At 31.7% G+C, this 26,858-nt stretch overlaps 1 protein-coding gene across 1 annotated transcript in view; it reads right to left on the bottom strand.

Annotated features, from left to right (window-relative positions):
• Positions 1 to 21,502, bottom strand: part of LOC114329078 (uncharacterized) — a 35,970-nt gene extending 14,468 nt beyond the window's left edge. The window contains exons 1-4 of the mRNA XM_028278091.2: positions 21,293 to 21,502; positions 21,064 to 21,139; positions 8,144 to 8,482; positions 956 to 1,102 (exon numbers count right to left, since the gene is read on the bottom strand). Coding sequence (XP_028133892.1) covers positions 956 to 1,102; positions 8,144 to 8,482; positions 21,064 to 21,135 — 558 coding nt within the window. The 5' untranslated portion in view covers positions 21,136 to 21,139; positions 21,293 to 21,502. The remainder of the gene's footprint in view (positions 1 to 955; positions 1,103 to 8,143; positions 8,483 to 21,063; positions 21,140 to 21,292) is intronic.
• Between the last annotated feature and the right edge of the window lie 5,356 nt (positions 21,503 to 26,858).

The raw sequence follows: 26,858 nt of genomic DNA, 5'->3' as shown, positions 1-26,858 counted from the left end.
ATTGTAATGTCCTTAAGCATCTTATTGGTGTTTAATAAATAAAAAAAAATTCATTTTCTCTTTGCTTTTAAATAATAGTTTCATTCAAAAATGATTAACTTTAAAAATTGTTAAAATAAATGTAGCATTTAGGTATAGGGAACATTACATGAAAAATAATAAGTATTTCTTAAGGATTCAAAACGCAAAAAATATCAGTTCCATTTATAAAACTCACTCTGTATATTATTATTACTTGGAATAGTGAGACTACTAAGATGTTTCAGAAAAACTAACATAAATATTTATTTTATAGGATCATTTAATGTAAAGAAAAATATTTTAATTCCATTCGCTGATCCCTATTCCAACTTTTAGTTTTGAGATTGTTATAGTATAATGGTTGCCCATACCAGGTACATAAGGTACCATTCAAGTATTACGTAACGCAGGTTGGGGGGGGGGGGGGTTAAAAATCTTCAAAAATTGCGTTACGTAATACTTGAACGCTCCCTAAGAGGCTCATTAATAATCAGCTCAGCGGGGTGCTATTGTTGGAGGTGTGGAGTTCCGTAAACAAGGGACCATTTCATACAACAGGTGGAACCCTTATTTACTGAATTCCACACCTCGAACCTCTTAGATACCCAGTACTACTTTACATATTAGTATTTACAAAAAATGGAAAGTTGTTAATGAAAAGTAATGAATATCCACTCCCATTATTCATGATTATTCTTCTTTTTTCAATTAAAGAAGTCTGCAACAGAAGTTTATTTGAGGTATTAATAGTGAGAGGTAAGAATTTTTGTGTAGTATGTTCTCTACAATGAATCTATCAAAGTGGGCGAATGGACTATAATAACAATGAAAAGGGGAAAATAAAAATAGAATAACTGAATCAAGAAGTAACAATAAAACACAACCCAAACAAATCTAGCAGGCGTTTAATGTTAAAGAATGTAATAATACTTACTATGGATGTATTTTTATGTCTAACTTTGCCATCTTCATCATATGCTTCATATTTTTGTAAAAGTGCTTTCCCGTCAATCCTCCATATACATGGGTGTTTGGAAGCATCACCCTCAGCATCTTTTTTAAGAATGACAAAGGAGCCAGTCTGTAAGAGAATGATATTATAAAATAAAATGAACCAGAGCAATATATTATTTTCAACTCGTTTAGAGAAAACTTTATCGGAATGTAAATGAAATTGTAATTTTGAAAACAACATAAGTCCATATTTGGGGTAAAATGACTTTTCGACTCCATGCTGATTTCAAGATTGAAATCAACTATTCCGCACGAAAACAATATAAGCTACTGTTTAAAATATTGTATGGCAGGTCAGTATGTTTTTCGGTCAGTTTGAAAACAATTTATGTCCTTAGCCATATTAACGTTTATGAGTTTAAAACATATGAAATATTGTTTAGTTTTTTGACAATGTAAAATACACACATAATATATCTAAGTTTCATATTTTGACTATTTCTCGCTGAAATTAAAGAAAGTGTTGGTACAGATGTTAAAAATTATTATTCATTTCGAAAACAACAGAACTCTACAAAAATAAAAACTTAATATCAAAAAAACTAGTAACAAGTAACATTTAGTCTCCTTTTTTTGTCTTTTACAAACATGCATTTATAACCCATAATACTTATATAAAATATAGTATTACCTCAAAACACCCAACTAAATGAAAAGATTTTTTTTCGTTTCCTGAAAAATTTACATATTGTGACATGTGTTGTTTTCGAAATGACTGATTCAAATATACTGTATAATAAAATAATTGAATCGGTCATTGCGAAAGTTTTTTGCTCAATTAGAAATCCAATGAAATCAATTAATTTGTGGTCATCTGATTGAATACAACCAATAAAACCAACATTATACTGAAAACAGATCCCATGGGCTGTTTTCACTCAATCATGTAGCTGTGGATACCTACATTTCATTTCATTTCGATTTTGACATTTCAAATATTCAATATTTCAAAATGTCACGATTTGGTTGTAATACTGATGAGAATATTAATGAAATTATCGAATCAAATATACCAAAGAATACTGTTTACAGTAAAAAATTTGTACGGAAAGCGTTTATGGACTTTTGCAATGATAGAAAATATGAATTAGATGGAAATCGGACGGTGGAAGAATTGTTAATTGCACATTTAAATAAATTGTTTCTGCTCTGTATTTTTTTTTTCATAACCAGCAAAAAATTTTCTATCCGAATAACCCTCGAACATTGATAAATGCTCAAAAATTTTTTAACAATTTTCTCAAGCTTGTTGCTTACAGGCAACAGACCTCCGCCTACGGCGTCGGTCTGTTTCCAAGCAACAAGCTTTCGAAATCTGTTATAAAATTTTTTCGAACAATTATCAATGTCCTTGGGTTATTACTACTGAAAACAATATGGTACAATGTGTAACTTTTTCAGGAAACGTAAGAATCTTTCCATTAATAGTTTGATATTCTGAGGTAATACAGTATTTCTCATGATCATCTTTCAGTGCGTCACAGTTTTTCGATTTCTTTCTAACGTATTAAATTGTATGTGACAGAAAAAAAGGCACGCCAGTGATTACATTTCGTCGGTGACATTTTTATAATATTTATTCTAGTTATTCTAGTTGTCGATAGATGGCGCCATAATAAAAAAATAATTTCTTTTTAATTAGATAATAATATTACAAATATAATCTGTATAATTTATAAGACTATACACATCAAAGAAAATACCATTTTATAAATGCAAGAAACACATTTGATTGGTTTTTATTCCAAATTGAAAATAAAATGTGACAACTGTCAGATTTAACTAAAATGTCATGTTAGAATAAATGTCATAAATGTGTATTATCACGGACTTACCCTTTTTCCTATCATTTGTTACGCACTGAAAAATGAACATGAAAAGGACAATACTATGTTTTATATAATTATTAACCTTCCGTTACTCGCGCCAATTTTTTGTGATCGAATACTCGCGCACGGTGCAGAAGACCGGGTCCAAAAATATGGGTCAGCAATATTTAAAAAAAAAATTGCAAAATTGTACTTACTTACTTACTTAAGCCGTCCTCTTGTACCTTACGGTGTTAAGGTAAAAAAAATAAATAATAAATAAATTTGCAAAATTGTGTACAATTATATTATTTAATGAATATAATATGCTCATATAATTTTGTAGATTTGCGTTTGTGTCAACATTATATTACTTTAATAAAAAGTAACTTTGTTCATCATCATCTTCATATGTTTCCTCGTCAGTCGATACTTCCTCAAATAATTTTAATAATCTTTGCTTCTTCTTCTCGTAATCCATATCTAAATATAAATAAACAAATGTATAAACATTGAAAAAAGAAAAAGATCTTAAATTACCTTACTAATTAAAACTGTTGATGTCTGATTTAAACACAAAAATTTGTGCACAAATACTCACACCCGTTATACCGCACCGTGTTGCCTAATAATAAAAGTACAATACTCTTTTTTACACTGCCCGTGGATTTCACCCACAGTTGATTGATGACTGAAGAGGTATATGCAGCAGAAATTCAAAATCTCCACTACAATCAGAGTTATAGGAAGTTATTTAAAGGACCAGTCTCATACACCGTGTGCAAGTAACGGAGGGTTAAGGGTTATAAATGCATCTTTCTGAAAGACAAAAAAATGTCTAAATGTTGCATATTTTTTTGATATTAAGTTTTTAATTTTGGTCTCTTATGTTGTTTTCGAAATGAACCATAATTTTTAATTTTTTTTCTTTATTTTCAGCAAGAAACAGTCAACATACATAGAAATTTAGATAATACATTATGTACACTTGTCCATGATTCATGATTCAGCAAGTGACAGAAAGTGGCTACTATTCCAATCACGGATTATATTAAAAAATTTGACGTTATCAAATAAATAAAATGTTAAGTTTTGCTTTATAATTTTGGTGCAGAATTACAGCTGCATTTGAAGTAGCTTAATAAGTTGTTTTAATATCATTAGTGAAGGTAATTAAATATTTATCAATATAAATATTTGACAATAAAATATTTTCTTTTTGTTGTTTATTTCACTCTTACGGAATCCTAAACAAATTCATTCCTTAACTAGTGAGGTTAACTTTGTACAAAATAAATAGAAAATAGAATACACTTACCACACAATTTTACACTCTAATATAAAATTAGTTGTGAAAACAACTGTTTGTGTAGGCACAAACTGGCAGTGACAAATATGACAGGCACCAAACTGGCAGCGACAAATAAACAAACCAAAACAAACCAGAATCATCACAAACACAAATTGTACTTAAAATCTGAAAACGCCCCAAGAGTCTTTTTTGTATCTATCTCTTTTCGATGTACTGAGTCTAGAGCGTTCATAAAAATAACATGTGTCTTTACTTAATAACCGGAGGCAATAGGGAACTTGCATAAATTTTTAAATATTAAAATAATATTAAAAAACATAAGGTAACATGATCTTAAAAACGCTTGCATGCGAAAAAAACAAATATTTTTAACCCGTACGCTAATTACGACGTTTTGAAACTGCTATAAAATTCAAATATATTAAAAGGCTCTTGAACGTCCTTCTATTCGTCTGACGTCAGAGGCCACAGTCAACCGGGCTAGCTAGCAGTCGGAAACAACGCGATTAGGTATTACGGGTATATTACATTTTAATCGTATTTAAATGGAAATTACCAGCTATTATTTGTATTCTTGCATAGTTCTACAATCAGTTTATTTACTTTAAAGTGAAATTTATAAATCTTTAGAAACTACTAAGTGTTTATAACGTATAAGTACATACTATTACTCACGAGAGGTTTTCAAAAGAAAGCGATTAAGTACAATAGTACATTTTAATCGTCTTTAATTGAAAATTCCTAGTATTTCGATCGTATTTTCCTTGTATTTCGATCACAAAATCATTAAGTAGATATACAAAAAAATCAATTTACAATTACTTTCCCGATATGACTCCTGACTGTAAATTTATGAGTGCACAAACAATTTTTGTTATATTATCTGTATGTGATATCAATTTGCTATCAATACAGGCGTGGGGGGCTAAGCAAGCAAATTCTCTTAATCTACGTATAACTCGTTCACAACGTGAATTCTTAAACTAGCTACTCTTTTTGTTTCAAATACTTCACTTTTTGTAAGTTTTGTACTTGAAGATACACTTGGTGGTCTAATTAATTGGCAATCTCTGCTAACTAACAAATGCTCTATGTGTTTAAAACCCCTGTCAGTCATTACCGCCACTTTCGGTGGAAGAACATTTAAAAAACCATTATGTTCAAGAATAACTGCATCCGACATTCTTCCACCGAAACAGTAGAAATAAAATTAATAATCCCATCAGGAGTGCAAGCAATTAAATATTTTAGAGTATTGCACTTTTTGTATTCAGACCATGTTAAGGACTGTTTAACAGAATCTGATGGTTTTTCAATTTCAATTTCTAAGCAATCGATAATACAAAATACTTTACTATAACGAGCTCGAAATGCTAAGGGTAAGTTTAATTTAACTGAACTCACTTGGGGATTAAAAATACAAGATCTTAAATATTTACTAAGTAATGGAACAGATTTTGCAAATATTCTCGATGCATTGCTTTCGCTTATGCCGAAATCATCTCCAAGAGACATAAATGTTTGTCCTGTTCTTATCTTTTTAAGAGTTAAAAATAGATGCATTGTTTGAGTCTTACAATATTTTTACATTAATTGAAATGTGTAAAATGCATATTCTGGTAGCCCCATATACAGTCTAGGTCTGTATTGTAACTTCATCACTGTACACTTCAAAGACAAACTTTTAAATTGTTTTGCTTCCTCTTCTTTCGTATCTTCATCACAAGATAAAGAATCACTTTCATTGTACCAACAGTCGTCACTACCACTATATTCACTATACTCTTCAAATCCAGAACTTCCTGATTCACTTTTTGTATCTTCAAATATTTGCAAGTCTTTTATAGGTGAAGTTCCTGCATCCTTATTATGTATTTTCAATGGCGACAACCCGACTGTAACACTCCTTTGAAATTTGCACTGAATACCTTTACTTCTTATTTTGATGTGAGTCTGTGTTGATGCATTATTCAGTTTTTGAGGTAAAGCTGATTGGTTTAATTCAGGTCCTGATTGTACTAACTTTGTGAAACTAGGATCACATTGTCTCTTATCATCATTATCCTCTAAAACAGACTTAGATGTAGAAGCGGCATCTTCAAGAAGCTGTCGTTTAACCCTTTTAAGGGCTACTTCCCTCACAGGCTGAGAAAAAGCTCGTTTTCTGTCTGGTTGACAATCAAATATGTGCGGGACACCTGACTTAATAATTTTGGGACCACCCATAATCTTGAATTTTATATAGTTATCCATATCTTGTTCCAACTGCAACAAATAAACAAGTATAAGTAGGCACTTTTCATGAAATGATAACTAATATTTTTTTTAAGTAGAAAATAGGTACCTAGTTAGATAAATACTTACATCAAAATGATCCTCACAGACATAAAGACTTATGTTTTTTTGTGAAATATCCTTTTTATCTCGCCTGCATGCCTTTAGCCATTTTAATCGACGTTTTGGTTCTTTTGGTAGAGTAAAAAAATGTTTGTTGGATATTCTGACAGTTGTGCTTTTGCATCCCGGCACTATACAGTACTTATATTGCGCAGATTTGTTTTCCATTTTGATAAAGTATACTACACAATAAATACACTAAACTACACTAAATACAATAACATAAATGCCGAGCAAACGTCACAGTTATTCGACACGCACAACTGGCAATGGCAAACTGCATTCAAATCAATAGCCCACCGAACGGGCAAAAATGATAAGAGTGGCCTGTGACGTCAGACCCAAGCTCGCGCTTTTGAAGTTGTTTGAAACGGAAATTTTTTGGCGCAGAACTTTGATCAGATGTTGTACGTACACTATTCATTGTTAAGACGTAATATTTTGAATATAACATTTTTAAACATAAATTAACAATTTTATGCAAAAAAATTGTTTAGTGCAAGTTCCCTATTGGTTTGTCCTTAGTTTCATATGTGGAAAACAATGATGCTACATAAAAAGTATGTGTTTTATCTCGCCAGGTATTAATGACACACGGGTAAGGGATCATCCATAAACTACGTCGTAAAAATTTTGGAATTTTTAATACCCTCCCCCCTTCCGTCGTAAAGCGTCGTTTGCAGTTGACCCCCTTCATATCGACATTGCAATTGCAACTCATGACCCACCTTTTTAGTGATTTTTTTTAATTCCATGTTATTCCTAGATTTTTAAAAGTTAGCTCTCAAAGTTTATTTACGAATGTATCCAAATCAGTATTACTATGTAGCTCATTAATATCCGCATACATACTTTTTTCTCTCAATTCACTGTACAACTAATAATTAGCTTTATAGGGACAAAAGACAACACTTTTACCGGAGTTCCTATGCTTTCTTCTTAACTGCATCATATAAATTAAATTAACTCACTTGGGCAAAAACGAATAATAATCTCTTAACTGGCATGTTTCTTTAACTAAATACCTAAATGAAAAGTCTTATTTTGTCACACAAACCATGTAAACAATAAATTAAAAATTCCTTATGAGTGTCTAACATTATAAACAGAATTGTTTGGAGCCAAATATAAGCTCCTCCCAATTTTGTGACGTCAAGACTTAGGATGTCCATAAGCAAAGTCCCCCTCCCCCTTTTCAACGACGTAGTTTATGGATGCTCCCTAAAGAACCCTGGACTCAAGTGTGCATAATATGTACATGTACATACAAGAAAAAGACTAAATGTTCCTTAGTTTTTAATATTAAGTTTTTAATTTTGTGGACATTGTTTTCGAAATGAACCATGATTTTTAATGTTTGTACTAAAACTTTCTTTATTATAAGCAAGAAACAGTCAAAATACACAAGTACAACTGACCGAAAACATACTGACCTACCATACAATATTTAAACATACAATATAAACAGTAACTAGTGTTGTTTTTGCGCGGAATGGTTGATTTAAATCTTACATCGAATAGTCGTTTTACCCAAAATATGGACATAGATTGTTTTCGAAATGACCGATTCAATTAGATAACAATAACTTACAGTGTAGTCTTCTGAATACAAAGTTTTTGGTATAAACTTGCGATTTCCCATTTGTCTCACAGCAGGTACTGGACTACCAGTAGTACCTGAAGTTGCTTTTGTCCCAGAATTTTTTACTTTTTCTGTTTCTTCTTTTATCTCTTCATCCTCGTCTTCTTCAGCTGAATAATCGTCATCATCTTCATCTTCTTCTTGAACTTTTGCCTTTTTAGTAACACCATTTTTTGACTTTTTTCTTGCAGGTTCACTATCAGAATCGTCACTACTACCATATTCAACCACTGTCATTCGGGGCTTTTTACTTAAACGTTGAGAGGATCTTCTGCTGTTTTTCTTCACCTGCAAAGATAATTTTTAAATTACTAAAATATTTTAAACTAGCTGACTCGGCGAACTTCGTACCACCTTAGAAATTTATATAAATTTACTAAAGTTCACATGCTCTTTAGTTCCAAAAAATTGCGCTTTGTTTATCGTCATGGCAAAAGCCAAGGGCACGGGAAATTATAGATACCTGAAATCAAATGGCAAATCTGTTGGAATCATCGGAATACGCGGGATAAAGACATCCTCTCCTTTTTATTTCTCCTTGGTGATTGTGGCCCAACAAATTAATAATAAATTTACTTGAGAGTTACATACATTGAGAAGGTAAAATAACAATTAATCGTCACTCCTAATTTCGATACATAAACAACTATATTGCTGTTTACTGAGTAAGAAATGACACCGGTAGATGTCTGGTGGGATGACTGCTCTTCCAACTGATAATTATTACTGGTCAGTTTTCGAACTCGGTTAGAAATTATTAAGTTACTAATCTGGCTATTAACAAATAAGAGTATTTTTCAATTATTCTTGTTCTTTTGACATCATAACTCTGGATTGATATCTGCTTGTATAGTTATGTCCTTCTCCATTGTCGTACATTCATAGTTTTCAGGTCGTCTTTCATAGTTTTCAGGTCATCTTCAACGTCAAATAACTATATGGTTCTAGGCCTTCATTTATTTCGTTTTCATGTCGACCTCTATTGCAATATTTTCGTTATTGTTTTTGTATCTTTTCGTCTCTAGACATGCCGCCATAACAGTCTTTCACTTCTCACAAACTTTACAATATCATACCCTCCATTGAATTCATTAATTTCATTGATTCTCGATATTCGCGGATGTGGCATCTCAGTTCATGTACAACAACTTTCATTAAGATCATCATACGATAAAATGCATAGTTTGCGAGTCTATAAGGAACATACATACATACAAACATTCATTATTATTTATATAGAAGAGGAAATAATAGATGAATATTAAAAAATAACGGTTGGCGATAGAAAAGTGAAAATTTAGGGTTGAATGTATATTTTGGTTCTACATCACATCAAATTAAAAAGAACAATTTGTCCAAAAAAAGATAAAAAATAATTATGGGGGGCAAGCCCCCTTTTTACTTAGGTTGGTAGTACCAGATCAGAAACCATCCCAGGTTCATGTACAACAACTTTCATTAAGATCATCATACGATAAAATGCATAGTTTGTGAGTCTATAAGGAACATACATACAAACATTCATTTTTATTTATATAGAAGAGGAAATATTTAGATATCTATTAAAAAATAACGGTTGGCGATAGAAAAGTGAAAATTTAGCGTTGAATGTATATTTTGGTTCTACATCACATAAAATTAAAAAAGAACAGTTTGTCCAAAAAATAGATAGATAGATAGATAGATAGATCTTTATTTGAAGTAGAAAAAACCTAATATACATAAATTAAAACAAAAATTACAATAAGAAACTTATGTTATACATTCAAAGTTATTTGTTACAGGTAATCACACTGTTGTAGTATATCTGACATAAAATCACAGGTGATATAATATAATATATAACAAAATAAAAAAATATATATAAAACATAAAGCCAACAAATAGGTACATCATATACAAAAGACACATACAGTGAAAAAAGGTAACTCCAAAATTCATATTTTCATAAATCTTTAATACATTTCCTTAATTCACTTTTGAATCTTAAAAATGACTTATAATCTTTCAAATGCATGGGCAGTTCATTATATTCTCGAAAACTCCTAAATAATAATATGTAGAAAGTGCAGTGATTTGACGGAAACGGAGTGGAGATGCATACTTTTAAAGAGGCGTACCTTGTCATATTTGTGTAAAAATTGCGAACAGGGGGGTGCTGCTGATTCCAACAATGTTGAAGCAGAGTCAGAAGCTACAAAATGAAATTGTTGAACTAAAGAAATTAGTTTCTGGTGGAAACAATGCCAATGGTAATAATCTGATGAATGAATCAATTTCAGAGCAAGTGATCAACGAGATGCATGAAAGAACAATTAGATCCAGAAATTTAATAATTTATAATGCAATGGAGTCAAATAAGGAGGATCTCTCAGGAAGGATTGAGGATGAAAGGAAAGTGATCCAAGAGGTGTTTGATATTATGAGTATTGGTGAAGATGGGCGAGACAAAGTTGAAAAGGTTCTTAGATTGGGTGCAAAAAGACTGGATCCTGCAGGCCATTAAAAATTATCTGTACTGATCAACTTTTTGTGAAAAGAGTGTTGAAAGCCAAGAAAAACTTAGTAGAATCTGATTATAAAATCACTTCAGATAAGACTAAGATAAGACAGAGAGACCAATTTAAAAAAGCATTAACTGAACTTCGTGATAAAAACAATGAAGTTGACGATAGTTGTTAAATAATTCGTTACATCAATGGGTGTCCAAAAGTAGTCAAAAGGGATAAACACTCAGATAATGGCTCGAATAATAAAAGAAAAAACTAGCTAATACCCCATTACTAATGTATTATCAAAACGTTGGTGGACTTCGCACTAAATTAGCCGAGTTGAATTTAATGCTGAGTTGTTCAAGCTATGATATCATTGTTATTACAGAAAACTGGTTAAACGAGGTCATCTTATCTGAGAAGCTTGGTGGGGGTAAAAGCTATATAATGTTTTTCGAGCTGACAGGAATATGCAAGTTACATCAAAAACCAGAGGCGGTGGCATACTGGTATTGGTTAAAAGTAACATCCAAGCTTCAATTATTAAGAAAACTGAAAGCCACATCAAACAGTTGTTTATATTATGTAAATATTTTGGAACAAGTTTTGTGGTGGGCGGTGTATATATACCACCTGGATCAACTGATGATCAATACAGTGACCACTGTCTGGCTGTTGAAGAAATCTGTGCTACATATCTTGATACCAAGTTTTACATAGTGTGTGATTTTAATCTCCCTAGTGTACAGTGGTCAAATTCTAATAATGGTGTTAAAGTAAACTGTTCTTCAGGTTCTCCAGCTCTTTATCTAGCACAAACATATGGTTTTTATAATATGTTCCAAATGATTAATACACCAAATAGCAGCAATGTATTTCTAGATCTTCTTTTTACCAATGATAATTCAATGGAATGTTGTAAGTCTTTAGATCCACTTTTTTGTGACATCATACCTCTTATACCTGTGATTTTAAAATAGGGAAAAATGAAATGTTAGATTCACTAACGGCCGATTTCACAAAGTAAAGTTAACTTGTGGTTAAGAGATAACCTCAAAATTACCCCAAAATATGCGTTTCAGTTTCATAATTGTTATTCTGGGTATACCCATAAGGGTAACCCACTCCAACCTCTGGTTAAAATTTCTGTGAGTTAACCATACTTCGCCATTGACCTGAAACTAAAACGCATATTTTGGGGTAACCTCTGGTTATCTCTTAACCACAAGTTAACTTTGTGAAACCGGCCGTTAAAGTAGAGGAATTTTATTTTGATTTTAAGAATGGTAATTATGAGGGTCTAAATGATTACTTATTTTCAGTAAACTGAAACAATGTATTTATACATAATGATATTTATTTATTTATTCAATAAACGGCAGAGCCAATTTACAAAAAAATGTATATAAAAAAAATGAAATAATATGGTAAACAGTAAAGATAACCAATTTTAACCTAAAATAACAAATAACAAAAGATAATAAAAATGACAACAATAAAAACCAACAAAATTAAATTAGTAACAATAATAAATAATTAATAAATTATAGGAACTTAGTACTTTACTTCAGTTACTGAATTATGTATGCTTCTTTTAAATACACGAAGACTGTCCACAAATGGATCAAGACTGTTTTGATTATGATTAATTAGACGCAAGGTGCGTGACAATGGGGAGTAAAAGCAATAGTTCGTATTATGATAAGGTATGCGAAAAATTGGGGAAACCCGTCTTTGGACAGTATTGAGGCTTATAGCTTGTAATATAGTTGGGCAATGAGATAGACCATTTAATATTTTATAAATGATTGTTAAATCTGATTTAGCCCTTCTTACTTCCAAGCTATCCAATTTAAATGTTTGATTAACCAGATCATAATTAATGTTAAAACCCTGACAAATATTGATATGAGCTCGAAATGCCAAAGAACGAAGAACGAACACTGTTGTGTCAGATTTTTATCACATATTAACTTTTGGTATTCAATGTTTTATTCCACAAAAAAATTTTGAACTCTATCCCTCTTACTTCAGCTATTCCTCTTACTTCTCTAGGGAATTAAGAGAATTGATATCACTAAAAAAGAGTAAACATAAATATAAGCTGTCTTAGAGTGAAAGGGACTATCATGAATTTAGTATGTTGAGAGCACAATGTAAACGATTGAGTCAAGAGTGTTACAAAAATTATCTGACATCTGTAAATGGGGAATGGATTAGTAATCCAAAGAATTTTTGGAAATTCATTAATGGTAGGAGAACATCAAGGAATATTCCAAAAAACATGGTTCTAAATAATTCAGTTGCTACCAATGGTTAACAAATTGTTGACTTATTTGCTAATCACTTTTCTACAGTCTTCTCAAATGCAAAGGCAATGCCTCCTGAAAAATCTTATAGCCAAATTAACATAGATTGTCCTGTGATATGTGTATCTGAGGTTTTCGAAAAGTTAGGGACTCTTCCTAAGAAGCTAATGATCGCTGCTGATTGCATTCCAAATCTTGTTTTGAAACAGTGTAAATATTCATTATCTCAGCCATTGTGTAAACTGTTCAATTTGTCTCTATCTACTGGAATTTTTCCTCTTATCTGGAAAGAAAGTTTATCTCTCCTATATTTAAAACAGGCTCCAGAAATGATGTTAAGAACTATCGTAGTGTATCCATACAATCATCTATCCCAAAGTTATTTGATAGTCTCATGTATAGTTATTTGAACTGGCATTGCAAACAGATCATTATTGATGAACAGCATGGTTTTAGAGGAGGTCGTTCCACAATGACCAACTTGCTTGTATAATATGGTAAGTTGTTGGATGCCTTGGAGAGGGGGTATCAAGTTGAGGCTGTGTATACTGACTTCTCCAAGGCATTTGATGAGGTCAATCACTTATTATTAGTTGAGAAGCTGAGAAATATAGGTTTCTCTGATAGATTGGTGGAATGGGTGCTTAATTTTTTGAGTGAGAGAAGACTAGTAGTTAAAATCAGTAACTTTATATCTAGTGTGATTGAGGTATGTTCAGGGGTTCCTCGGGGGGGGGGGGGGCACTGCTCTCCTTTGTTATTTAACCTGTTTGTTAATGACCTCAAAAAAGTCTTGAAGTATTGTGACTTTCTGATGTTTGCTGATGATCTCAAATTATTTTTAACTATACGTAATGAACACATTAGTTTACTACAAAAAGATCTGGATAGTCTTTCTCAGTGGTGTGAACAAAATCTTTTAGATCTTAATATTGATAAATGCTTTCAGATTTCATTTCATAGGAAAAAAATAGAATACCATCATTTTATTCTATAAATGGGCAAAATCTTAAAATAAATGAGGTAGCTAAAGACTTGGGTATACTATTTGACTCCAAACTGAATTTTAGTGATCATATAAATGGATTAACAGTAAAAGCGGACAGGATGTTAGGTTTTACTCTAAGAAATTGTAAAGGGTTATCTTTGGAGGCCGTTGGGTTGGTCAGATCACAGCTTGAATATGGGTCAATTATCTGGTCTCCTCAGTATAATGTCTATAAGTCATTACTGGAGAGTGTGCAACATAAATTTCTACGATATTATAATTATATGTTCAATCTGAATATGATTTCTGAGCACAACTATTTTCGTATTTTAAAGTATCTTAAACTGGATACATTGGAGAAGAGAAGAACCATGTTTGATATTTGCTTTGTTTTCAAACTATTGAATGGAATTATATCATGTCCAGAAATTCTTTCACAAATCAAATTTGCTGTTCCGCAGAGAATGCTACGACAAAATAATTTATTTTTTATTGGCTTTCATGCAACAAATTATGGTAGACACTCATTCATTGATCGATCCCTAGAGTTTTTGAATAGAGAAGATAGATTGGGTGTGTTTAATAACTCTTTGCAGTCATTTAAGAGAACTCTTTTGGAAATATTTTAATGTTATATTGCTATTACTTATGTACCAGTTTACTAGTGATATCTTATGTACCTAATGCAGTGGTTTCCAACCTGTGGGGCGCGCCTCCCTAGGGGGGCGCGAAAGTGTTGCAAGGGGGGCGTGCAGCTGTTTCCAAAATATCACTTTCGAATACAAACCAAAGAAGTCGAATAGGTGTAAAAAAAAATGAATCTACCTGCTATCTAATTCTATCTGCATCTATTGGTATAATAGCTATGATGCTCAGTAAATTATATGCTGATCAACTTAAAATCATTCCACTTGCAGGTAATACGATGGGAAGACCAATATCTGAAGATCTCTTCAATCAATTAATAGAAAAAGTAAAACTATCTTCTTTCGCGTTGATGAGGCTACCGATTTTAAGGATGCACACTTGAGAACATATATGTAAGATATGTTGTGGAAACTGATGTTAGAGAAGACATGTTATTCTGTAAACTTATTGAAGATAATACTACAGCAAGTGAAGTTTTTAATATCATTGATAATTTTTTTCATTGAAAATGACATTCTGTGGGACTATACACAGATGGAGCTCCATCTGTGGCAGGAAAAAATGCCTGTATACAGGCACGAGTTCAAAAGGCTCTTCGTGCAGTTTACGCATAGCACAATTCATAGACAATCGCTTGTTTTAGGAGATATGGGTGAAGATCTACTAACAGTATTTGAAGTTATTATAAGAGCTGTAAATTTTATCAAAAATAGCCCAATATGTGAAAGGCTTTTCGCAATATTGTGTGCTGCCATGGGTTCAGAATATAGATGACTTCTATATTATTGTGAGGCACGTTGGCTTTCTCGTGTCAAAATACTTCAAAGGGTGTCTGAGCTAAAAGAAGCGATCGCCATATTATTTACTGATAATAATAGAAAATAAGCAAACTTGTTTTATGACACGAAATACCTTGTAAAACTTGCGTATTTAGTTAATATTATTCAAAGGTGCAGTATTTTAAATAAATCAATGCAAGGGCCTCAAATGCATGCATTTACGCGGAAAGACAAGATTACTGCATTTATGAAAAAATTAGAACTGTGGATAATAAGTTTGAAAAATTTTGACATGTTCCCACTTTTAAAATTACCTGTCTTGCTGATGAAATAGAAGAAAGTAAAGTTCGTATTAATAATAATTTGACCAATCTATGGAAGCAATTCTCGTTTTACTTTAAAGATCTTGACATGTCCAAATATGAATGGATTCGAAACCCGTTTGTGATTAAAAAATATGATGGTTTTGGCCTTACGACAGCAGAGCAGGAAATGATAATAGAATTATCTAGTGATAGCAAATTTTCAAGATTGAGTTGAGGATTTGTAAAATTAGATTGTTAAAAAATTAAGGGGGTGCAAGAATTTTATTTTTTTAGAGGGGGGCGCAGGTACAAAAAGGTTGGAAACCACTGACCTAATGGATTTAATATTTAAGTAACTTTTTGTTAATTTTGTATATGTATCTTTAAGCATTTCTTAATTGGATGCTATTTAGGTTTTGATATAGCCTTTAATCAAAAATGTACTATTATTTTTTGTAATGGGGGTTTCCTGTCTAATAAATAAATAAATAAAGATTACATTGAGTTAGTTAGATTTACTCTGTTAACATAATTTTTTTTTATTTCTTGTGTTGTGGTCATTTATGTCACTATGAAAACAAATAAACTGGTGAAAATAAGGTGGGGCTAAGCAGTTAATTATTTTATAAATTAACAACATTGTAAAATAGTAGTCTCTGTTTTATTGAAAACCACTGAAGCGCCTTTAACATAGTTACTGTAGAAGTATAACGATTAGTTTTTAATATAATACGCATACCACGATTTTGGAAATAAAAAATAAGTATGGGCGGGCAAGCCCCCTTTTTACTTAGGTTGATAGTACCAAATCAGAAACCATCCCGGGTTCATGTACAACAACTTTCATTAAGATCATCATACGATAAAATGCACAGTTTGTGAGTCTATAAGGAACATACATACATACACACATACAAACATTCATTTTTATTTATATAGAAGAGGAAATATTTAGATGGCTATTAAAAAAATACCTATTGGCGATAGAAAAATGAAAATTTAGGGTTGAATGTATATTTTGGTTCTACATCACATAAAATTAAAAAAGAACAGTTTGTCCAAAAAATGATTATGGGGAGGCAAGCTCCCTTTTTACTTAGGTTGGTAGTACCAAATCAGAAACCATCCTGGGTTCATGTACAACAACTTTCATTAGGATCATCATACGATAAAATACATAGTTTGCTAAGGAACATACAAACATACATATAGTCGGTTCGCTCTAACTTTTCCCATGTGTCACAATTCATTTTCAAAAAAATTAAATCAAAACATAAAGTGAAACGCACGCCAATGTGCATAGTATATAGTATACAAAATGTATACAGGGTGAGGAAGATAAAGGGCCTATTAGAAATATCTCGAGAACTAAAGGTAAGAGAATCATGAAAATGTGAATACATGGGTTTTAAGGTGTGAACTATTTAATGAAAATGTTTTAGTCTCTGCTACTTCCGGTTATACCGGAAGTTGATTGTAACTTTGGTTTTTAAATGAGACACCCTGTATATTTTTACATTTTTGGATTCTCCCCGATTTTTTCTTTCTTAAAATATAAGGTTTTGTATTATACAGGGTAGGTTAAAAGATAATTACATTTTCTTATTAATTTCTTAGCAACATTAACACCCTGTAGGATTGTAGTAGTTTGACACAATAAACTCTATTTAAATGATTTTTAATATAGTCTGCTATTGTTAAGAATTATTGGTATAGTTAAATTTTTCATTTTAGTATACAGGGTTGGTCAAAACTCGGAATAAATATTTTCTGAGTTTTCTTAAATGGAATACCCTGTATTTCAGTATTGTAATGAAATGCTATTTTATGGTACTTTTTAATTTCTTAAACATTCCCTATACCCAACTGCTTTAGTTTGTGAGTTATTGGTGATTCAAGCCAAACATTAACTATTGAAACACAAAATACGTGAAATTATATTAGGATGGCCGTGAAAATATTCAATCACAAATAATGTTTTGGAAATACACACATGTTAATCTAGACTGATACTTAAAATTGCCAATAATGGTTGATCTATCAAAATACCATCGAAGTTAAGATTGTTGATGCGATTAACAATTAAGCATAAACTAAAGCAGTTAGGTATAGGGAATGCTTAAGAAGTAAAAAAGTACCATGAAATATCATTTCATTGGAATGATAAAATATACGGTGTTCCATTTAAAAAAAAAAAAATAGTGGAAAATTCCACTATAATCTGGTCTCCCTTTGTCCAATCCTCTGTTCAAAAGTTGGAGAGAGTGCAAAGACGGTTCTTTATGCACTGTGCCTTTAAATTACACAGACCTTATTCATATTCTGATATGATGAGATACTTAGAACTTGATCCTCTGTCTACTAGACGAGTTAATTTCAATCACATCTTCATTTTTAAATTGGTTAACGGAATGATACATTCACCTGAACTGCTTCAATTGGTTTGTTTCCACATTCCTTCCCGTGTCCTTCGTGAGAATACACTATTTTATATTCCTTTTCGTCGAACTAATTATTCTGTGAATATAAGTCTGGTCAGACTTCTTGTTCATGCTAATCGGTTGCCTCATGAGACAGATTTTTTTAACTTGTCCTTAAGTGCCTTTAAACAATCTCTGAAGCGTTAAATTTAATTGTAATTCTATATACATATTTATTTTATGATTTTGTATTTTATTTAGTATTTGTTTGTAATGTTTATAAATGTTGCTCAATTGTTTTGTCAATGGGCTTGCCCCGTTTATTAACAATAAATTTAAGAAAACTCAGAAAATACTCATTCCGAGTTTCGACCCACCCTGTATACTAAAATTAAAAATTTAGCTATACTAATAATTGTTAACAATAGTTAACAATTATTAGTATTTTATTTTTATTAAAAATCATTTGAACATAAATAGAGTTTATTATGTCAAACTACTACAATCCTACAGGGTGTGGAAATTGCTACGAAATTAAAAAGAAAACGTAATTATCTTTTAACCTACCCTGTAGAATGTACAAAACCTTATATTTTAAGAAAGAAGAAATCGAGGAGAATCCAAAAATATAAAAATATACAGGATGTTCTATTTAAAAAAACGAAGTTATAAGCAACTTCCAGTATAACCGGAAGTAGCAAATAGATGAAAATATTTTCATTAAATAGATCAATCTTCAAAACCCCCTTATTCCAATTTTCACAATTCAGTTGCCTTTAGTTCTCGAGATATTCCTAATAGGCCCTTTATCTGCCTCACCCTATATACACATTGACGTTCATTTCACTTTGTTTTGACTTAATTTTTTTAAAAATGAATCGTGACGCATGTGAAAAGTTAGAGCGGACCGACTATACATACAAACATTCATTTTTATTTATATAGAAGAGGAAATATTTAGATGGCTATTAAAAAATAACAGTTGGCGATAAAACAGTGAAAATTTAGAGTTAAATGTATATTTTGGTTCTACATCACATAGAATTAAAAAAGAACAGTTTGTCAAAAAAAATAAAAATAATTATGGGGGGGCAAGCCCCTTTTTTACTTAGGTTAGTAGTACCAAATCAGAAACCATAGATATATTATACTCTAGATTGCGCCTTACGATCTTAAAATGGGTGACGGTTGCGACAGAGATAAATGAGCCTATTTGGTCGGTAGTCTCTTTCTAATTCAAGGGGAGTATCGACGACGTCACTATCCTACTCTATCGACGAGTATTTTAGATAATTTGACAGTTCGAGCGGATGGCGACGAGAACTGGTCGTTTGTCTTCGGACGTGGATAATCCTGGTTCGAATCCCATACCAATCTTTACTTTTTTTATTTTTTATTTAATCAATATTGCGTTTATTAGATATTATTATATCTCTAAAATAAATCTAAGCAAAGAAATATATAACAAATAAGAAAAACTGTGTAGGTACCTATAGATTTTTAAAAATATAAAAGCCAATGTTATTTTTTTAATAAGTTAATGGTACAATAGTATAAAGTAATTGTTAAAAATATTCGTACAAATTACCAATAATTAATATCAACATAATGTACCATCATCGATTTATTAATTGAATCAGTCATTTCAAAAACAACACGAGACACGAGTCACATATTCCTAATTTTACAGAAGAGCAAAGAAAACTAGGTACCTATATAGTCGAAAGATGGATGAAATGGATGACATCAAAATTCAGAGTTATATTGTAGTTTTGTTCCTAATGTTTTTACTGGACTGGTGTCGTTTTTGCACACAACGTTTATCTTAAAGGAGTCTATTCCTCTCAAAAAGCTAGTTTCTGAAAATTGTGGACTTTGCTGTTTTTGAAATGACCGATTCAATTATAAGTAATTAGACATTATTTTTATTTATGAAACTATTATTACAATTTTTTAAAAAGGTAGAAGCAATACAAACATTATTCACGTCATTCGAATAAGGCCGAATTTATATTAATAACGAATCACTTTTATTTTACTATGCAGTTCACAAATAATTATGTATTCCAATATTAACTTACTATACATACATTTATTATCTGCTAGATTTACTTAGGTCCATTTTTCAGATGTAAAAATATCTAATAAACGCAATATTGATTAAATTAAAAATAAAAAACGTAAAGTTGGTATGGGATTCGAACCAGGATTATCCACGTCCGAAGACCAAAGACCATTTCTCATCACCACCCGCTCCAACTGTCAATACATAATACTCGATAAAGTGGGATAGTCACGTCGTCGATATTCCCCTTAAATTAAAAAGAGACTACCGACCAAATAGGCTCATTTATCTCTGTCGCAACCGTCACCCATTTTAAGATCGTAAGGCGCAATCTAGAGTATTATAAATCTATGTCAGAAACCATCCCGGGTTCATGTACAACAACTTTCATGTACATCATCATAGGATAAAATGCATAGTTGTGAGTCTATAAGGAACATTTTTATTTGAATAGATGAGGCCTATAGAATCAAAACCTGCTAGATCAGTGTTTTTAAAATTTGTCAGGAAGCTAAAAAACATTAAAAATGTAAATTTTCCAAAAAGTATCCAGCATTTTTCAATCAAAGGGACATCAATAAATATAAAATGGCATACTAAATTTGTCATTTTTCTGCATGCCCCTACATCTTCAGAAATTTGTAGTTTTAGTTTGGATTTAGCAGAACAAAAAATTTATGATTTAGCAGGTTTTGATTCTCATGGGCTCAAATAAGGGCCATAATAAACGAACAAAAATTTACAAATATCTCAAACAGAACACAGCACAAAAAACCAGTTATATTATTATGAATTATGCATGGCCTTCATAACTGAAATTTCCCAAAAAACAACAAAGCCTCATAACAATGACTATTTCTTACCTCTTCTTCCTCTTTCCACTCATCACCCGAGCTTTCGTAAGGATCATCCTCATTTTCAGAGTATTTGCTCATTTTTCTAAAAAATACGAGAACAATATTAAAACTAAAATAAAGAAACTAAACAAACATGTTTTTTGATACTGTTAGTAGGCGCCATCTGTACCCTTATAGATCGGCTTATTACTTTGCTTCTAGATTAAAATTAGTAAGGATAGATGCTCTTACTTACTTCTTAAACGTAAATAAATCTGTAAAGTTCCTGAGGTTTTTATTTTTGTTTATAAATATGTAGATAATTCCACAAGAAAACCTGATCGGCTTTTTATCTACAAAATATTGCAATTTGCAACGGAATGGAAGCAGAAGCAATTCCAATTTCCGGCTTCGCCGCTTCGGCAACTTCGGCTCTTCGGCATCGCAGTGTTGCCAGCCAGATTGCCAAAGTTACTAGACTAGTTCACTGAAAAAAATCACTACTAGAGTTAAGGCGGCTGCACAATTGCCCGGGAACGGAAACGAGAACGGAAACGGGAACGGGAAAAAAGTTAACCTCTACGTAAATTAATGTTGTAGATGCACAATATAACCGAGAACGAGAAGCTGTCCGGTAACGGAAACGGGAAAGTTGACCATTTTCTCGTTCCCGTTGTATTCCCGGAACCAATCAGAAGGCAGTATTAAAAATACTGTCAAATGCCCAATAAAAATTTGTTATTAGAAGTGTGTGACCAAGTTTTAGTGACAATTTTTATACATTTTGCATTAAAATAAATGACGAACGATTGATTTCTTTATTGGAAAAATGTCCTCATCCGTATGATTGATATAGATCATAGTACGTACTTATATGGTAATTAGATACAATAATAATATAAATATTTGAATGATATGCTTTGTATCTTTATGCTGACAAACCTTTGCGATTGCACACATATTGTGTAAATTAGTTCCAAGATCATAAAAAACGAAAATATTAAAAGCTCGTCATCAAATAAATCCATATTTTTAGAGTTAACAGACATGTTCTTTTAATAAAATTAGAAAAAGATCGTTCCACAAAATTTATTTTGAGAAGAAAAATAATTAATAGCACAAGTGACAGTGACACAAAACAGCTGTTTACCATTTAATTGTGAATCTGCTGATGCTTTCAGTTTCCGTTCTCGTTCCCGTTTCCGTTCTCGTTCCCGGTCAATTGTGCAGCCGCCTTTATATATTGGCAATGGATAGGTAGCCGGTACCGGTGACTTGTGACACCATGTGAGCCGTGTGAAGTTGGCACCTCTAAATACGATTTTTTCAAAAATGTTTTTATTTTTTAATTGTCCATCAAATGTCCACTCTTGTCCAGCAAAAATTTTTTTGTCCACCTTTTGTTTACGAGATACTAAAAAAACGTGAAATAAAGCCCAACACACCGAAGTCAAAAAAACGTCGTAAAAACTGATACGTTTGATTGTCCAACTGTTGTCCACATTTGTCCATGCATTTTTTTTAATTGTCCACCTTTTATTTATTTAAATTAGCAATATTTATCGTTTGTTAGTAAAAACGTCAAAAAATGAGAATTTTTGGAAAATTTTTTTCACGTTTGATTGTCCGTCGAATGTCCACCCTTGTCCAGCAAAAAATTTTTTTTGCCCACCTTTTGTTCACGAGATACTAAAAAAAAACGTGAAATAAGGCCCAACACCCCGAAGTCAAAAAAACGTCGTAAAAACTGATACGTTTGATTGTCCAACTGTTGTCCACACTTGTCCAGGCATTTTTTTTAATTGTCCACCTTTTATTTATTTAAATTAGCAATAATTATCGTTTGTTAGTAAAAATGACAAAAAATGAGAATTTTTGGAAATTTTTTTTCACGTTTGATTGTCCATAGAAAGTCCACCCTTGTCCAGCAATAATTTTTTTTGTCCTCCTTTTGTTTACGAGATACTCAAAAAACGTGAAATAAGGCCCAACACCCCGTAGTCAAAAAAAAAACGTCGTAAAAACTGATATGTTTGATTGTCCAACTGTTGTCCACACTTGTCCAGGCATTTTTTTTAATTGTTCACCTTTTGTTTATTTAAATTAGCAATAATTATTGTTTGTTAGTAAAATGCCAAAAAATGAGAATTTTTGAAAATTTTTTTCACGTTTGATTGTCTGTCGAATGTCCACCCTTGTCCAACAAAAAGTTTTTTTGTCCACCTTTTTTGAAAAAAATAGTTGAAAAAGATTTTTTGTACTAACAGCTTTGGATTGTCCAATAGTTGTCCATTCGTGTTCAGACATTTTCATTACTTGTGAAACATTGGTTTTTTCTCTGCAATATTTTTTAGTTTGGTAGCAACAATGGATCATGAATGCGAATTCCAAAAAATGATATTTTTATTCAACGCCGTGTAGGAAAGGTTACTTTTCCACACGCTCGAGCGATGCAATATTCGCATTTTCACACATTGTTTTAGAAAATGATACATATATTTGACCCATAATAAGGCCAAGCACTTGGACTTTGAAAAAAGGTCGTAAAAACTAATAGATTTGACTGTCCAACTGATGTCTAGACATATTTTGGCATTTTTTTTTGTTTGTACACTTTCTATTTTTCTTTTTTTTTTGTTGATCGCAATTGCGATCATAGCGCAAAAGCTATGAACAGGCAACTTGCTCATCAGTTATAGTTATTTGAAAAAGTGTTCAATTCATTTTCTAAAATATATATACTTGAAAATATTCTATTTAATTATATTACATGTAAAATAGTTCAGTTTTTTGTCCGCAGCATGGACGAAAGTGAGATTTTTAGCCTGTGTTCGAATAAATATCTCTTCGCATCATGGACAGAATTTTTTATTCACTCGTATGATTATTTCATGTGTACATCAGTGGCGTAACTAACGCCAATGCAACCAATGCGGTGCATTGGGGCGCAGGCCTTAGGGGGCGCAAAAAAATGATATTCTGGAAAAAATTTAGCAAAAAATATGTTGAAGCAAAACTCCCTGTAGCTTCCCGAAAATAAAAAATGTAAAAAAAAATATTCGTGGTATTTTTCGGCCAAAGCCTACCAAGATGGCAATGTTTAAAAGAATTAACCGACTCGTGTGTTATCAAGTTAACCTTGAAAAAACTCTGTCCTACTAGGTGGTCGTCGAGGTACGACGCTTTGCTATCAATCAATCAGTGTAAATTTTGTAGCAGTGCTGAAGTGTCTAACAAAAATAATTTTGACTTCGAACACGAACAATGAAGTTGCAGAAGCAAATGGTCTTACAAAGCAAAATGTCTTCGACTTTGACAACAGTTGGACAATCAAACGTATCAGTTTTTACGACGTTTTTTTGACTTCAGGGTGTTGGGCCTTATTTCACGTTTATTTAGTATCTCGTAAACAAAAGGTGGACAAAAAAATTTTTGCTGGACAAGAGTGGACATTTGATGGACAATCAAAAAATAAATTTTTTTTTTAAATCGTATTTAGAGGTGCCAACTTCACACGGCTCACCATGTGACTATTATAGTATTTGCTTGTTCTGTAGCCGGTAGTCGCTTATTATTGGTCTAAATCAAGGGTATGTTTAGTAGTTTAGTTTAGGTTATGTTATGTTTATGTTTGCTCCAGTGATGTGGGAGAGATCACTGCTTTGCTCCGTGTTTGAGTAGTACATATTCAGTTCAGTGTAATATATTCTTTATCTGCAGAACAAATTACACGCTTTGGCAAAAATGCAGAACAAACCTAGCACTAACTTGTGGTTTATTCAGATTTTCTCTGATCGTTTGGATTCTATATGGGCAGTACAGCTTTACGTAAACTTGGTGTATATTTAATAACTCTTTTATTTTTTTAGAACAAACTTCAAAATTACAGAACAAACTAGAACAAACCTCAGTGCCGGTTTAACCAAACTTCGGGCCCTGGGCGCTGGAGGTTTAGGGGCCCCCTTCTTTGCTATTCATTGTCAGTTTTTGAAGTTATACTTCTTTACGCGCGATATGAGGGTGAATTTTTATATGTTAAAACCTACGATCCGGGCGCATGCGCATTATAACTTTGTTCTGATTGGATGTTCAAATGACATGTCAAAAATTATTCAATATGGCGGCTGTGGCACAGCTGTGGTTTCATAGAGAAATAAAAAGAATGTTGTTTTTATTTCTCTTTGTGTGGTTTGATTATTTATGGTTGTTGCGTTTTGAAATTTGTGGGAAAAGAAACAACAAACAAAAGTTAGTTAATAGTTATACTGCCTTTTTAAATAGTTTTCATATATATTTTTGGGCTTTTGGACAAGGAAAACTCATTCTAATTTGGTAAGTAGTTTTTATTATAATCATATTGTAATTATACATTTGGATTAGGTTGAAATAAATTTATTTTCTCAAGAATGGGGATTTTAGAGAGAAATCCGAAATTAGGTCCGGTTTTTATTTTTAAATTATGATTTTTTGGCGTAGATTTATTTATCTAGTAGGTATGTAATGCTTTGATTTACATATTTACTTTGATTACCAACAAAAGTTCTACCAATCTTCATCTAATATATTGTTTTCTTACTGCTTTGTCATATTTTAATATTTTCTTCCACAAAAATCAAACTACATAATTTGATTAGGTAAATTCAGAACAACTGTCACACAGTAAAACGTTCAATTGCCCTATTTTTCCACATGACAAATAATGTGTAATTGGATGAGTGAGTCTAGGCTTCGATTACGAATCAAAGCGTCCCCAAATTCGCGGGTTCGAATCCCGATGCAAGTTTTTATTTTTTTATGCATTTTATGATTGTAAGTATATTTGTTATATAATTTTTTTCAGAAAATGCGTATTTAAAATTTTTGCCAACAATTATTATCGTTCAGCAATCATTTTTTCTTTGTGGCATTTTTCAATGTGTTTCTGTGCGTTTTATTCTTTTATTTTTTAAAATTGTTGGAAAGTAGTCAGTATTAAAATTCGTTTAATATTTAAATGAAATATAAATAAACTGTTTAAACCTACATTATATCAATTTCGTTAAAATCGCATAATATGTAATAGAAGTATAACTTCTTACGTGCGTACAAAGTACACACACATTCTTTTTTTTAACAAGAAAACACATGCATTAACTATAAAGGTTTATTGTAAAATCCATAAAATATATTTTTTAAACAAGCAAGAAGAATAGCAAACGTAAAAAATAATCCAAAAAATACATTTAAAAATATATTCTAAAAAATACATAAAGACAAAAATTAGATCACTTTTTTCTTTACTTGCCATTCGCAAACTGCCATATAGTATTATTCCAATTCAGTTTCTCCAGTTCTTCATTCTCTAGATACAATAGTGATAATGCGTCTAGGTTTTCTTGACCCAAATTTGACCTTAAATATGTTTTTATTCTTTTTAAAGCCGAAAATAACCGCTCGCCTGACGCATTAGAAATTGGTATCGTCAAATAAATTTGCAGTAAAGTTAAAATATTGGGAAAAGTTGCTTTTACATCCTGGAAGAATCAATTTTTTCATAAATTGTATGTTTATTCAAATTTTGGCATAACGTTACAAAATGGGTAATTTCATTATGCAAGTTCTCTTTGGTTTCATTAGCATCGTCAAAACATCTAAAAGCTTATGATACGTCCTTGTAGCATTCAATTCGCGATTCTGAAAACAGCGACTAATTTTCTAGACTCTAGATTTTCTGTGACAGCGATTTTATTGTCGCTGCGATTACAAATCGCAAGTGGAGTGCTAGCCTAGATGCCACTGTATAACGCCAAATTGCAATTTTTGTAATCGCTTTACTTTTGAAT

This window comes from Diabrotica virgifera, chromosome 1 (genome assembly GCF_917563875.1).
Source record: "Diabrotica virgifera virgifera chromosome 1, PGI_DIABVI_V3a".
Taxonomy (NCBI): Eukaryota; Metazoa; Arthropoda; class Insecta; order Coleoptera; family Chrysomelidae; genus Diabrotica; species Diabrotica virgifera.
This window is presented reverse-complemented; position numbering and strand designations above follow the sequence as displayed.